This window comes from Equus przewalskii, chromosome 2 (genome assembly GCF_037783145.1).
Source record: "Equus przewalskii isolate Varuska chromosome 2, EquPr2, whole genome shotgun sequence".
NCBI classification, from domain to species: Eukaryota; Metazoa; Chordata; class Mammalia; order Perissodactyla; family Equidae; genus Equus; species Equus przewalskii.
The window spans coordinates 56,831,128-56,845,217 of record NC_091832.1 but is presented as its reverse complement, the minus strand read 5'-3'; the positions used below and the strand labels follow the sequence as shown (position 1 = coordinate 56,845,217).

General features: G+C 51.3%; 1 protein-coding gene across 2 annotated transcripts in view; it reads left to right on the top strand.

Annotated features, from left to right (window-relative positions):
• SCARA5 (scavenger receptor class A member 5) overlaps positions 1 to 14,090 on the top strand; it is a 114,989-nt gene that overhangs the window by 73,699 nt on the left and 27,200 nt on the right. For both annotated transcript variants that reach the window (XM_008519290.2, XM_070607365.1), the window contains exons 5-7: positions 5,687 to 5,767; positions 7,796 to 7,894; positions 9,629 to 9,685. In XM_008519290.2, the coding sequence (XP_008517512.2) occupies positions 5,687 to 5,767; positions 7,796 to 7,894; positions 9,629 to 9,685 (237 nt within the window). The remainder of the gene's footprint in view (positions 1 to 5,686; positions 5,768 to 7,795; positions 7,895 to 9,628; positions 9,686 to 14,090) is intronic.

Genomic DNA, 14,090 nt, shown 5'->3' with positions numbered 1-14,090 from the left:
AGAGCAACCTGTAAATAGTGTTTCCATGTGACTTAGGATTGGGGAGGTGGACTGCTGGGTGGCGCCCCTGGGGGGTTGCATGGCACTGTGTCCTTCACCGTCCACATCTGACTCTGCTGGGAAGGGAGTGGAGAGCCTGCTGTGAAAATCAACACTTGTGCCCAGGCTCACCCACCTGCCTTTGCCCTTGAGGCTCTGAGGAAGGCTGGCCTTGCAGGCTGAGACTGCAGAGGGTGGAGTGGGGGCGGGTCGTTCCTCGACTTCTGCGCCTGTCTCCTCTGCTGTGAAATGGGGCTGTCTGTTCCTGCCCCGTGCGCATGCTCAGGGTCGTGGCGAGGATGCCTGGAATGAAGGAAGTGAGAGCTCATAGAACTATAGAGGTAATAGCACCGAGAATCCAGTGCCCCAGTGACATCAGAGAAAGGGAAGGGGAGGATTTAACTGAGAGGCTCCACCTCTGTCGGCTGCCCCTGGGGTTAGCATGGCTCTGGAGGTGGTGTTTATGTTACGATTTTGGTCACTGTTTTGCTAGCTTCGGGCTGTTTCATCAGCTGTCATGATAATTTGTTCTTGGCAGGTCACTGTTCAGATTCCAGCACACGCGAGTCCCCCACCCCATCTCTGGTTCCAGAATCCGGGAAAGGAGAACGGATTGCTTTCCCCTCCCTGTTGGCTGGTCCCCAGAAGAATGCTGGTGTTTCTCCCAAGTGCTCAGTCACATCTCCTTCATTCGGTTCTAGAGATGCTTCCAGCTGGAGCAGCGCACAGGCAGCCTGGGAGAGGGTGGAACTGCACTGGGGGCAGCATTGGGGGACTGGGCTGGAGTGGTGGACAACCCCTGGGAGGGGACCCGGGCACAGGGCTGGAAGGCACTCTCCCTCCTCCTCCCACTCCCCATGTCCCTGGAGGAGGCGGGCAGGAAAGAGAAGCTGGCACATGGGACTGGAAGCACAGTGCAGGAGCTCTGGGGCTGCTTCCATGATTGAACAGAAATAGGCCCTTTGCCTCCTTGTCTCGGCTGACCTCCATGCTCTGGCCTACCCCATGAGAGACAAGGTGAGACGGTGACAGTGTCCAAAGTTGAGAAGTGAAAAAGCTCATCTGGTAGCACTGGGACCCCTGATACCCTAACGGCTTCTACGATGCACGGAAGTCATTATTTGAATCTCTACCATATGCCCAGTGCTGTGTGAGGCCCAGGGCCGCAGAGAGTCGGGCTCCAGCCCTGCAGATGGGCCTGTCCTCCTTGGGGACCACAGTCCGAGGTGAGTGGCAGTGCACAGTGAGTGGTTCAGGTGGCCTGACCAGGCTCAGAGGTGCTCCCCTGAGGGGTTTGGCACAGCGATGTCCGAGGCTCCTTCCAGCTCTGAGATCTGGGTCTTTGTCCTGGAGCCCTAAGAGGTCAGGAGGGTGCGCATGACAGTGAGCTTCAGGGCTAAGAGGGGTGGGACTCTTAGAAAGGAAAAGATTTGTCTAGTGTCTGGGGACACCATGAGGAGAGCATTTTTGCTGAGGTGGAAGAGAGCTTGTGTCCAGAAGCATCAGACTGTAAGTTTTTGGAAGAAGGGGTGAGGTTGGGAGTGATCAGCAGGGCCTCCGACAGAGGGGGCTGCGGCGCATCGTGCTGTGAGGGGCTGCCTAGGGCTCTGAGTTCGTTTGATTGTGATGAGGTTAAGCAGATAGCAATGCACACATGGGTTAGAGAGAGAGCCCGGAGAAAGATCTTTAAAAAGGCTGGGAGCGAGGCCACGAGGACCCCGATGAGCGTCGTGGCAGTGATATGACACAGGAATCACCTCGATGACAACCTTGAAGTGTGATGGGGGGAGGGGCAGAGGAAAAGAAAGCTGGAGATTTTTAACCTGGATTCTAGAGAAGATGTTAAAAGTCAGGGGGCCAGCCCCATGGCCGAGTGGTTAAGTTCCCGCGCTCCACTTCGGTGGCCCAGGGTTTCACCGGTTCGGATCCTGGGTGAGGACATGGGACCTGTCATCAGGCCATGCTGAGGTGGCATCCCACATGCCACAACTAGAAGGACCCACAACTAAGAATATACAACTATGTACGAGGGGACTTTGGGGAGAAAAAGAAAAAAAAACCATAAAATCTAAAAAAAAAAACAAAAAGAAACATAAAATCTAAAAGTCAGCTCTCAAGAGTGTATTACCCATGGGCAGCGCTGATTTGAAGAGGCGCCTGTTCCTCAGCGCTCCAGCCAGCCTGGCCCGATGAGACACATTTTAGGCTCTTCGGCATCTGCTAGGCCAGTACCACCTAAGTACGTGACTAAGGTTCGGAAGTCAGCACCCAGCTTTACTGTCCAGTCCCGCTTCTTCCCAGTTAATCTCTAGTAAAGCCCCTCACTAACCACTTATTTGTGTCTTAAAAACTATATCCACACGTAGGATGCTTTTCAGACGTGACTCCCCCTGAATGACTCAGCCAAGTTTGGCAGGGTGACTTCGGGAGCAGCTTAGAATAACCAGAGGCAGTAATCTTAAGCGCTGAATGAATAGTGGGGCCCAGAGGGTCAGGGCTGGCCTTGCCACTCAAAGGTTACCAAGCCCCTTTATAGCCATTATGTCATTTAATCCACTGACTCCTCACTCCACATGCCTGAGAAAGGAATTTTTACTTGGGTTTAGGTCCTGGTTCCATAAAATCTAAGATGCTCCATATGCATACTCAACCCCCACCTTCCAAATCGTCTCCACCACGCTGATGCCCCAGCATCAGGATCATTCCATCGGGCAGCATCTTCCCTTTGCGAGAATTACTCCTAGGAAGATCCTTACATTGAGTCACACCTGCATCAGAGCAAAGAGAACAAACTGGAGTGCGTGGTCCATTGCGTCTTTGACCCACTCAATTCTTGGATCACTGGATTCCATGTGGGGAGGCGTGGAGGGGGCAGAGAAGATTGAAAATGGGTGGGGTGTCCTGGGGGCTGGGGGAGGGATGTCCAGCCCGGTGACAGCTCATGGAGTGTGGAGTCCCAGGCACCTGTCTCGGTTCCCTTTGCTGCAGCCTTGGCCTGCGGGGAGATTGCTGCAGTGGGAGAGGTGACGCTCGCTTGCTTCTTCACTGTGTCTCTCCTTTACTGTACAATCTTAAGCATGTTCCAGACAGGCTCCGTGTCTCAGTCCCGTCATCTGCAAACTGGGATCACCATGGCCCGTCTTACTTTGCTTTTCTTCATAGAGAGGAGGCAGATGGCTACAAAACCCTGTCCTCCTTAAATGATTTGTTTAACTCGTGGGTTTTTAAATTGTTCATTACTTTTTCCCTGTGCGTGTGTCATTGAATTATTAAATAGCTGTCAACTTTACTTAGGGTCTGAGGACAGTGCCAACTTCTGGAATGGATCAGTACATCCCAGTCTTGGCCGTCTGGTTGTTTTGTATGTATTAAAACCCTCTGACCTCATATACTCATTCATTCATCAAATATTTATTGTGCAAGACATTACCGCTGTGCTGTGAGTATACATGTTTTCGTTTCCTAGGGCTGTCCTAACAAAGGACCACAAACTTGGTAGCTTAAAACAACAGAAATTTATTCTCTCACAGTTCTGGAGGCTGGAAGTCTGAAATCAAGGTGTGCACAGGGCCATACTCACTCGGTGAACTCTCGGGGGGCATCCCTCCTGGCCTCTTCCTAACTGCTGATGTTACCAGCAGCCCTTGCGTTCCTTGGCTTGTAGACCCATCACTCCAGTCTCTGCCTCTGTCGTTACGTGGCATTCTCCCTGTGTGTCTGTCTATGACTTCTCTTCTTATAAGGACACCAGTCATTGGGTTAGGGCTTACCCTACTCCCATATAACATCATCTTAACTAATTACATCTGCAAAGGTCCTATTTCCAGATAAGGTCCTATTCTGAGGTTCCAGGTGGACATGAATTTTGAGAGGACACTCTTGAACCCAGTGGAATACAGTTTTGGCGTTTTCCTTGGTCCTCTTTTTCTCTCATAAAGCAGCAGGAGTAAGGAGCTTAGAGTCTGGATCCTCACAGCTGGTACAGGAATGTCAAGGATGTCGTCCTGACTCAGGGAGCTGGCAATTTTGTTACGAAAAAGAAAACACATATACCTTTGACTACATGACAAGGCAGTGTGAGATAATTGTCAAATGGCACCGAGTGTGTGCGTTCAAACAGGCTGTGCCCACTTTCAGCAGGAATGATGGATCAGAGAACATTTGGCCAAGAAGGTGGCAAGGAGCAGCCTGGGTTGGGGGGTGGGTTAAGGTAGCCATAGGAGGTTGGCAGGGAGGGCAGCCCCACTGGCCAGCCTGGGCACAGCAGGTTGCGGTGGGGCAAGGTTCCATTGTGTTCTGGGAATGGCGAGCTGTGGAGCATGAGGAGAGGCCAGGGGCCAGAGAGACCTGAGTTAAGACCATGGCTCCTTCACTCGCTAGCTGGCTGTGTGGCCTCAGACAAGTAGCCTCAGTGCTCAGCGTTGTTTCGGGACTGGATCCAATCACATACGCTAGAATCCCTGCCACGCTGGAGCCTCACCCTGGACGGAAGCCTTGGGAAGGAAGGGAGCCACACGCAGGAGCGCAGGAGCAATAGAAACCCTCCTTCCATCCAGGTGCTGAAGCCAGGAATCTGAACACGATCCTGGCCGCCACCCCCGCCTTCACCTACATTAGCCGAACTCTGTCACTTCTACTTCCACAAACAGCCACTTCCATGCCCCCGACTGCCGCTACCCTAATTCAGAGCTCCAGCCCTCCCACCTGGGGTGCAGCCTCCTCGTTGGCCTCCCTGCCTCTGCTTTCCCTCCTGGTCTGATCCGTTTTCAGCACCGTGGCTGGAGGGGTCTTCCTGTGTGCAGATCTGATCACTCTTAGGTCCCTCCTGTGGCTTCTGGTGCCCTCAGGGTCAAGTCCAGCGCTCAGGCCTGGCCTCCAGGACCCTCCACCCTATCTTCTCCCATCACATTCCCCACCCCTCCCCCAGCTTCTGATCCATCGTGGCTTGTGTATCTCTTTCTTATCTTCGAGCTCTGACAGGGGTTGTTCCCTCCGCCTGGAAGCCCCCCCTTTCTGTCTTAGTTGGGGTAGCTAAAACTAAATATCACAGCCTCGGGGGGCTTCGACGGCAGACTCTCCTCACTGTTCCGGAGGCTGGGAGCCTGAGGTCAGGGTGCCGGGTGGTTGGGTGTCTGGTGAGGGCCCTCTTCCTGGCCTGCAGATGGCTGCCATCTCAACGTGTCCTCACACGGCAGAGAGAGCACACTCGCCGGTGCTGGGGAGGGAGGGAGCCAGAGGGCTATCTGGTGCCTCTTCTTATAAGGGCACTAATCCCATCATGGGGCATCCAACCTCTTGACCTTCCAAACCTGGTCACCCCCAACGGCCCCACCTCCTAATGCCATCACCCTAGGGCTTCAACACATGCATTTGAGGACACGCACATTCAGTCCGTAACACGCTCCCACTCCTCCCTTAGCTACCTTCTGTTCCTCCTTGAGATTTCACTTTGAATATTGCTTCTTCCAGGAAGCTTTCCCTGATCCCCCCTCCATACCCCTCCCCCAGACTGGGCTGGATGGAGCCCTGTGAGCTTCCAAAGCATAATGCTGACCTTCCTCCCTTTAGGAGGGGGTTTGTTTCTTCTGCAGGTGGCCTGTTCCAGAAAACTACCTTCTAACCTCCATGCTGTTTGTAACCCTTTCAGGACCGCCGGGCCCCAAAGGCGATCCAGGGGATAAAGGGAAGGAAGGCGAGCCTGGAACCCCTGGATTACCCGGACTTCGAGGTAATGGAGAGGCCCCCAAGAGGGACCTAGGCATACCAGGAAGGGGAGGGCCCCCCGCCCGTCCATGCCTGACCTTGACTTTCTCAGTGGTACCAGCGATGGGGCTCCCTGGGCAAGTGGCCAACCAACTCGGCTTCAGCTGCCCAGTTCTGTGAAGAGACTGATGGGTTGTGGGTGTAACAACAGGATGGAGCAAATGTTTTTCCTTAGAAAGTACCAGGATCTGAAGGAAAAGATGCATGAGAGGCTCACAGCTCCCTGAAGCCACTTCCCACCCCGAGTCAGGGACCATGTGACCAGGGCCTCCAGAAGGAATTGACGGTGCTCCGCAATCCAGACCAACCCTTCAAGGAGGCTGTGCCCCGCTCAGTGTCTCCTGAGTCACCAGGCACCTGATGCCCCCAGCTCCTCAATAAACACTTGTCTCTCCCCTTCCCTCCTCATCCTGCCCCACAAGCTGGTGACAGCCCCGGACATCCCCTGGCTGGTGCCAAGGGCACTTTTTGGCCTTCTGCAGAGTATGTTCTTAGACTCGTCTTAGAAGTTCCTATTCCGTTACTTTATCAAACTTCGCATCCTAGTCTGTTCGTTCCTGAGACTCTGCTGCGAGCAACATTTTTCCAGGAGAGTGTGAAGTCTTCTGAATGATGTAAGAAGAGGAGAAGAAGGGAGAGCTGTCTGCTTATTTGTGTCAGGAATTATACCTCCAAACCATCCCCTTCCTAAACCTCTCAGGAGACTGCAGACAGGAGAGGAGGCAGGGGCTGGTGGAGGGAGAGCCCACAGCGCACCCTCCACTGCTGCCTCCCCGCTCACGGAGCCCCCTAAACTCAGAAGTGCTGCGGAAACCCTTTTTCTGTCTTAGAAAATTGTAGGATGAGGAGCCATGGCCGTATCCTGCACCAGATGCAAAATTCTGAGGCAATAGGGCCATTGGGCTCCAGGAACATGCGTTAGGAAGGAAAAAAAGAAATTAAGTCCTTCTCTGAGGTCCTGCCACCCTCCGGGCGCCACCTGTCCTCTTCCAGCCATTTGACGTTGGCTCAGGAGGAGTGGTTACTGGAAGACAGGTTTCTCTGTGTCACGGAAAAAGCCCAGAGAAAGCCAATTAACATTCAAAGCCGGAAAGAACAATTACTTGGTTAATTAAGGTGTTCTGCTTGCAGAGAGAACTGTGGGCGTAGGGGGGGCCCAGGAGAAACTAGGTGAAAGCGTTGCTGACTCTGGCTCTCCATGGCGAAATGTGGGCGGTGGCCGTGGGGCCTCGTGGCCAGGAGCCGTGGGCCTGATCCAGCAGCAGGCCATCGTCCCATTTACTGACCTTGCTGACTCTCTCCCTTCTCTTCCGCCTACCATCCCCTTCTCTATACTTCCCTGTGTTAACCACAAGGAAGGGACCTTTTCGGTTTTTTCTTAAATAGGATGGGGAGCTATTTCATGTTCCTCCTACTCCAAGTACCAGTAAGCATGAGATGAAGCCAACTGACCATAAACTTTTAGTTCAGAAAGAGCAGGACTCAGATCCTGCCTCCAACACTCTCTGCTGTGTGACCGTGGGCAGGTTACATAACCTCTCTGGGCCTCAGTTTCCTCATTTGTAACACAGGTGATATAATACTTAACCTCAGTTTATTAAGAGGATTAAATAAGATACTTTATGAAAAGCATCCAGAACAGTGCCTGGCACATAGAAAATGCTGAAAAGAATGTTTGCCATATCTAAATCTCCAGCGTAGCTAGAGGCCAAGGGACATCTCCCAAATGGGGTTGGCAGCACCACCATCGTTCACAATAGAATTGGATCTTTCGGGAGTAGGTGTCCAGCCTCACTGGAGAGAAGGTGCTGATGGGGAAGGTTGGTGCTGGCTTTTCAGACGCAGCTTTTGCAGCATCTTTAAATTAACTGAGAAGAATCAGGAATCAGAGGCAATGGGAGGGCGCATGGCTGAGGCCTATTGTTGAGCCCGATGCCCTCAAGGCCCTTCCACTTCTGAGTCTGAGCCTCCACAACTGTCTCTTGTCTCCCAGGTCTGCCAGGGGAGAGAGGAATCCCAGGACTGCCTGGCCCCAAGGGCGATGATGGCAAGCTGGGCGCCACGGGACCGATGGGCATGCGCGGCTTCAAAGGTAATAACGAATCTCAGAGCAGCCTCCCTCACTGCTCGCCTCAGGGAGCAGCAGGGCAAGGGAGCGGGCAGGCAGGGTATGAATTCTGGCTCTGCCACTGCCGCTGACAGGCTGAGTGACCTTGACTAAGTCACTTAATCTCATTAAGCATCAGTTTCTTCATCCAAAAGCTAGAAATCCTCCTGCTTCCATATTTCGCAGGGCTGTCAGGAGGATGAAATGGGGCGTCTGTGTGTGAAAACGCTTTGTAAACTCTGAAGTGCTGTAGAAACGCGAGGGAATGTTACTCGGGGTTGCAGCTCCGGGATGTAACCAGGGGAAGCCAACCGGGGGAGGGGCCCCAAGAGAAAGAGAGGCTACAGAGCCTGGCCAGACGGCGCCTCCTCTCCACCTCTGCCAGACTGCCAGCAGGCTGTCATACTCTTTATTCCCCAGATATTTAAAACTTGAATCAGTTCCCAGATTTATATTGCAATAGCGTTTCCTCTGATTGTTTCCTTCCTATCCATAGTCACCTGGTGCCTTTTTAGTGGAGCCTCCTTTATGGTCAGTCCCTGTCTTTCCCTGGTCCCTTTCAAGTGTCCAGACCCCCTGTCATCACTGCAGAAGATGAGGGAATCTGACGCTCCCCCCACAGGCTTCACCTTCTCGCTTGTTAAGATGAAAACTAAGAAAAAAGCAGCTAGTCATTCCCACCCCATGTCTAGGATGGATCACTGGGAAATTTTATTCTACTTTCTGGTTGGTGGTTTAGCAGGCTGAGATTTTCTTTCCTTTTATGATCCGCACTTGTAACAATTGATTTTAAAACAGATTACAGAAAGAGCACATGCTTGTTGAAAACATTTAATGATAAAGAAGTGTACGAAGTATAAAGTAAAAAGGGAGTCCTCTCCCCTGTGGTCCCTTAAGCTCTTACTCTTTACAGTAACCACTGTAAACACTTTGGAGCACATCCTGCCAGACCTTTTTCTAATCACATTCATATTTACATCTCTGGTTGCCTTTGTTTTTTTCAAAGCTTGGATCACATTTGGCATCCTCCCCTGGAACTTGCTGGCTGGCTTTTATCACCAGACGATATGCCCCAGGCTTTTGATTTGCAGATATCTTTCTGGAGGTAGTTGGAATAGAATTCCCTGGTCATTTTAACGCCCCTTTGAGTGGTGCCAGGACCCTCTACTTATTTGTGAGTGAGATGCTCTCTGGGAAAAGAGCTCTGTTCTCTTCACCAGATCCTGGGAAGGAAATTCTGCAATTCGAGGGAAACTCCCCCTCCTGTTTTCTCGCCTCCCCCACTGGTAAATCAGCATGACAGAGAACTTGGGTCTCTCCCTGTGTAGCTGAAGCCCCGCCCTCTTTTCTTTCCCGTGCTTCTTAGAGCAGACTTGGATGTGGATTTCTGAAACCTTGCCTGTCATAGGACTATCTGCTTTGTCTTCCTCCTGCTGAATACCACGTACTCCTTCCGTCTGGGCTGCTCTTATATGCTCCCTCCCTTCAGTTAGGAGAGAATGAGACTTCTCAGCTGGGTCCCCCCCACCTTGTGACCAGAACACACAGCATAACCGGCTCAAGCTCTTATCTTTCTTGCCACACCACGCCCTCCAGTGCTGCTGGCTCCTGCCTGAGAGTTTCTGTGGTCTTGGGGTAACAAGTCTCCTGCAGATAATACTTTAAGCACGATTAGGATTTATTTCTGCTTCTGATGCCAGTTTTCCTCCTCTGTTTCAGGTGACCGAGGCCTGAAAGGAGAGAAAGGAGAGAAAGGAGACAGAGCGGGGGATGCCAGTAAGGAAATCCTCGTGGGGTCCCTGGATTCTGTGTCAGCACAGGTGTAGCTGTCGCCCCTCAAGTTTGGGGTCTGCAGCCTGGAGCCGTGGGCTGGGGCTCTAGGGGCTAAGGAGCCCTCTACCTGCCTCAGGGCTCTGTGGTCCAGCAAGAGATAGTTATACTCCAGGGGCACAGGCCCCGTTTCCAGATGTGGTCTAAGCCCCGTGGTTCTGGGGGAGGGTCTGGAGGCACACTCCCCGGGCTCCCTCCCAGCTGTGTAGCACCACGCCTCCATTTTCACATCTACAGGGCAAGGATAGGAGAGTCCTTACCTCACAGGGCATTGTGTGCATTAGAGGAGTTAATCCATGTAAGGTGCTTTCTGTGGTGCCTGGACACGTGGTTAGAACTCAGTAAGTATTCCTTATCATTATTCTATGGAATACACCAAGTCAGAGGCACTTCCTAAAATCTTCAGAGATGCTTGCCAAAATTCACTTCCTGACCTCATTAAAATGCATGACTTCCCTGGGAACTTACGCGGGGAAAGGGGTACAGGCAAAGCCCAATCCCTTTGGTTTTCCTCCTTTGCCACTAACTGAGCAGAACGGCTGGAGATTTCATTTTTGGGAGAGCTCCAAGTCCAAGGATGGGCATCTTTCTGAGGAGGGTCCTTCCTAAAATGGTTACAAGGGAAGCCAGCTTATCGAGTTATGACACTCTTTTTTAGGGTTTGTTTCTCTCCCAAAAAGCTACATGTAGAACCTTAGAGAGATTGCCAGAAGAGAATGAGTCTCCTGGCCAAGTTTCAGCGAATAGAGTCTCCTAGCCAAGTTTCAAAAAAATACTAGCATATAGTGATTTTTGGGCTCTGAAGCGCTGCCGTCGTGTGTGAAGGCATAAGTAGCTTATCCTCTTCTAGGGTGTCTGTGCTCCGGGCTTGGCTCTCTAGAAGACGGGGCCTGGGGAAGGAGGCCGGCCTCCAGGTTCTGCTGTGGACACTCTGGGACAGACACCACTGCAGAGTCACATCTTGGACCCAGATGGAGGGTTTCCCTAAGGCTGATCTTTGGTTTCAGTAGGTCTTTAAAATGACACTTCCATCTCAGTCACGCAGGACCAGAAGGAGACCTCACTCCCGAATAGTGCCCTTTCCCATGGTTCCCTGAAGCTATACCTTATCTCTTCCTTCCTCTGCCCTTCTCTTTCTCGGCGCAGTGAGTAAGGATCAACTAGGAGGATGTACATGACTTCACTTTGTCACTCTAAAGTGATGGAGTACCTGAGAAGGCCTTCCTAGGCTTACCCTGGGCTCCGCATGCCCACCTGACCTTAGGTGCTGTAATCCACAAAGCAATCTGTGTTTCACGGTCTTTCTAGCTTTATCCAGAGTAACTTTAAAGGGCAGCCAAGGGCTTTACTGGGAGTGTCCTGGCTAGATGAGCTCTGGTGGACCCTGCAGGAGCCAAAAGGAGAGTTTCAATGGCAAAGGAAGGGAGTCTGGATATTATCAATGACAGCTGTGATAGATCTGAGCCACATTTATCTAGTGGGTTGGGTGCCATATTTTGTCTTTGGGGTGCTGCCTTCTCCTGGTCTGTTTGTTGACTGGTTTCTGATGGAATGCTGCCAAGGTAGCTGAGAAGGACCGCGGCATTTAGCTGTGTCAACTAACAAACTCCTGATGGGGTGGCAGGGAGGGAGGAACTGTGGGAAGATGACCTTTGAGAGGGCGATCAGAACGCTGCCCACATACCGGAGGGGTTCTTGTCAGGAGCTCTTTGGCAACTGTTCTTCAGGCAACTGGAGAGGAGAGAGGAGGTCTTTGTTACCGAGGCTGGGGAGAGGTGCTGGTTCTCGGTCACCATTAATCCCAAGGATGGTCTCGTCACTGTTTCCCTGGCCTCTGTGGGCCCAGCTGGCTGGGCTCTGTGCATGGATCGGGCTCTGAGGCTGAGAGCACAGTATGGGGAGGTGGGAGCTGAGCCATGGTGGTGTGGAGCTCCCCCAGCCATGGGTGGGAAGCTTGGAGGAAGGGCATCTGATCCACTTGGCCCTGGAGTTTGTTGACTGCACTGCCAGAGGCTGATGTCAGCTCTGGACAGCCCCTCATCAGGGACTACCAGCATTCTTTCCTGCCCTGAAGAGGCTGCACCCTCACTGGAGGCCAGAACTCAGGCCACCGCCCTTTCACAAAGCTCTAAGGTTTTCCTGTCTATCCCTTAACAACACCATCGGTGATGGACCTGGAAAGTGAGGTGGCTCAGGAGAAGACAGCCCCATCGACGGGAGGCGCTACATGGCATATGGAGGAACGTGGGAGACATGCAGGATTGTAGGAAACAAAACTGGACGGCCATCCATCCGGCTCCCCATTTTCAGAGGCCCGGAGTGGAGAGCTGACTGTCCTAGGGCAAGGGCAGAGGTGGGACGAGCACCTACACCTCTGATTTTTCTAATTCTGGAACGAGAATTAGACCCTGGTCTTCAAGAGGAGGGTGGGGCTCCTTAAGCCCCTGGTGATTCCCTCACCTGGAGATGTGGCTTTAAGGACCTGAGGCTGAAGGGGACCGGTGAAGCAGCTCAGGGCTGAGAGCTATGCCTTCCCACGGCCTCCACCCGCTGGCCTGCCTCTGACCACTCCAAACCCACACTATATTCAGTCTCCTGCTTAGGTTTCCAAGGAACTCCAGTCCCAGAGGCATTAACTAGATCCCTGGGACTGGGGTTCTGAGGAGGGAGCCAAGGATCATCTTTTGGAAAAGTGCGGAAACTCTGAGAAACTCTGAGTGCCCACTTCTAGGGGGTTCTTAGTCATTCCGTGGGTTCAGGGCAGCCCCACCATAAGATGTAATGGATGGGAAGAAGGAGTTCTCAGCGCCAGAGCTCTACCCTCCTTCAAAAATGACTGCTGTAGGGGAGGAATCCTCCGCTAACCCAGCTTGTAGCTGAGGTCATGGACCCCTTTACCCAACACCTCTCACCTTTAGCGGCAAAAGCTCTGAAGTTCCACAGGGGAGGATGTTACTACAGTAAAGGAATTGATGTGAAAACAAGACAGATACCCCTTAGGTCAGAATCAGAAACTGGGGGTTTTCCTGTGAAGAGGGCATTACAGAAAAGACTTCCCAGAACCCATGAGTTAAGTCAATTTTGAAATACTTTTCAGAACAAGACCTTGCAATTGTTTACCTATGTTTTGGTCTGGAGTCAGAGGATTTTAGAGTCGGATGGGGTTTCAGATCAACACCTCTCCCACTCCCAAGCCCACCCCACCAATTTACTAAACTGAGAGGTGGAGAGAACCCCACGGTCCCCCTGCTACGTCATGAACAAGTTAGATCTAGAATCCCGATCTCCTGATTTCTCCTTGATGAGAAGTGAGTAAGGTTTTTTTTGAGGCAAGAGTGATATCAGTCTGATACCATAAATCATAAGGTGATAAACATGCTGTTAGATGTTTAGCTTTGGGAGGTTGGCCAGGAAAAAAAAAGTTACATACACATCTCAAGACAGAAAGACATTTGTTTTACCCTCATATATGGTCCATTTGCAAGAAACACAAATAGTGCTTTTGCAGCTAGGGGATGGGTAAAGGATCCAGTTTTGTTTAAGTCCCACAGCATGAATTTAAAGCAGGATATAAGTTTAGATTGTTTAAAAAATTTTCCTCAATTTGGTTTCACATGGAAAAAAATATGCAGAAAAACCCAGGGGTAAATTCTAAGCCAGTGCTTGTCAATAGTTATCAGCGGCAACTTAGAAAACTTGAAAAATGTTTAACACCTTGTGTGTGTTTTCAGTACTTAGGGAAGTAAGTTTGCAGGGGTGGGGAGCAGGGGGCACCCCAGGGTACAATATAAGCTCAAAATAAATGATCGAGCTGGTGGTTTCTAGACAGTTTTTTTCCATAGCTGCTGAGATGTTTCTATCTCTGTTTTGGAATGAAGGGTGCAAAGAGAGTCCTTTGGAATCCGTGAATTAATTCCCTTCCTCCCATCCCTGTCCTAGAGTTGACTGCACCTGGCGCCCAAGGGAACCTGTTGAGGATAACGTAGCACCAGAAGCTAGCATCCTTTCAGGGTTGGAGAGACACAGCTCCTGGGCCTTTTGTTTGATTACTTTACTTCAATTATATTTCTTTATTTACTTAATCATGTACACATCCTTAATTCCTTATACAACTTTACGACCCCAGCAACAACATGATTTAAAAATAAACCACACTTCAAAGAAAAATTAACCACTTGCATAATACAAACGTGTACCTTGTACTTTGAGGAGGAAAGTTTCTGTGCACATTATTTCACTTAATTCTCACAGTCATCTTCGGGAGGCATGATCACGTCCTTGTGAGAGAGACAAGGAGGCTGAAGGGAGAGGAAAGGAGGCTGCTCAAGGTCACCGGAGTTCATAAGGGCAG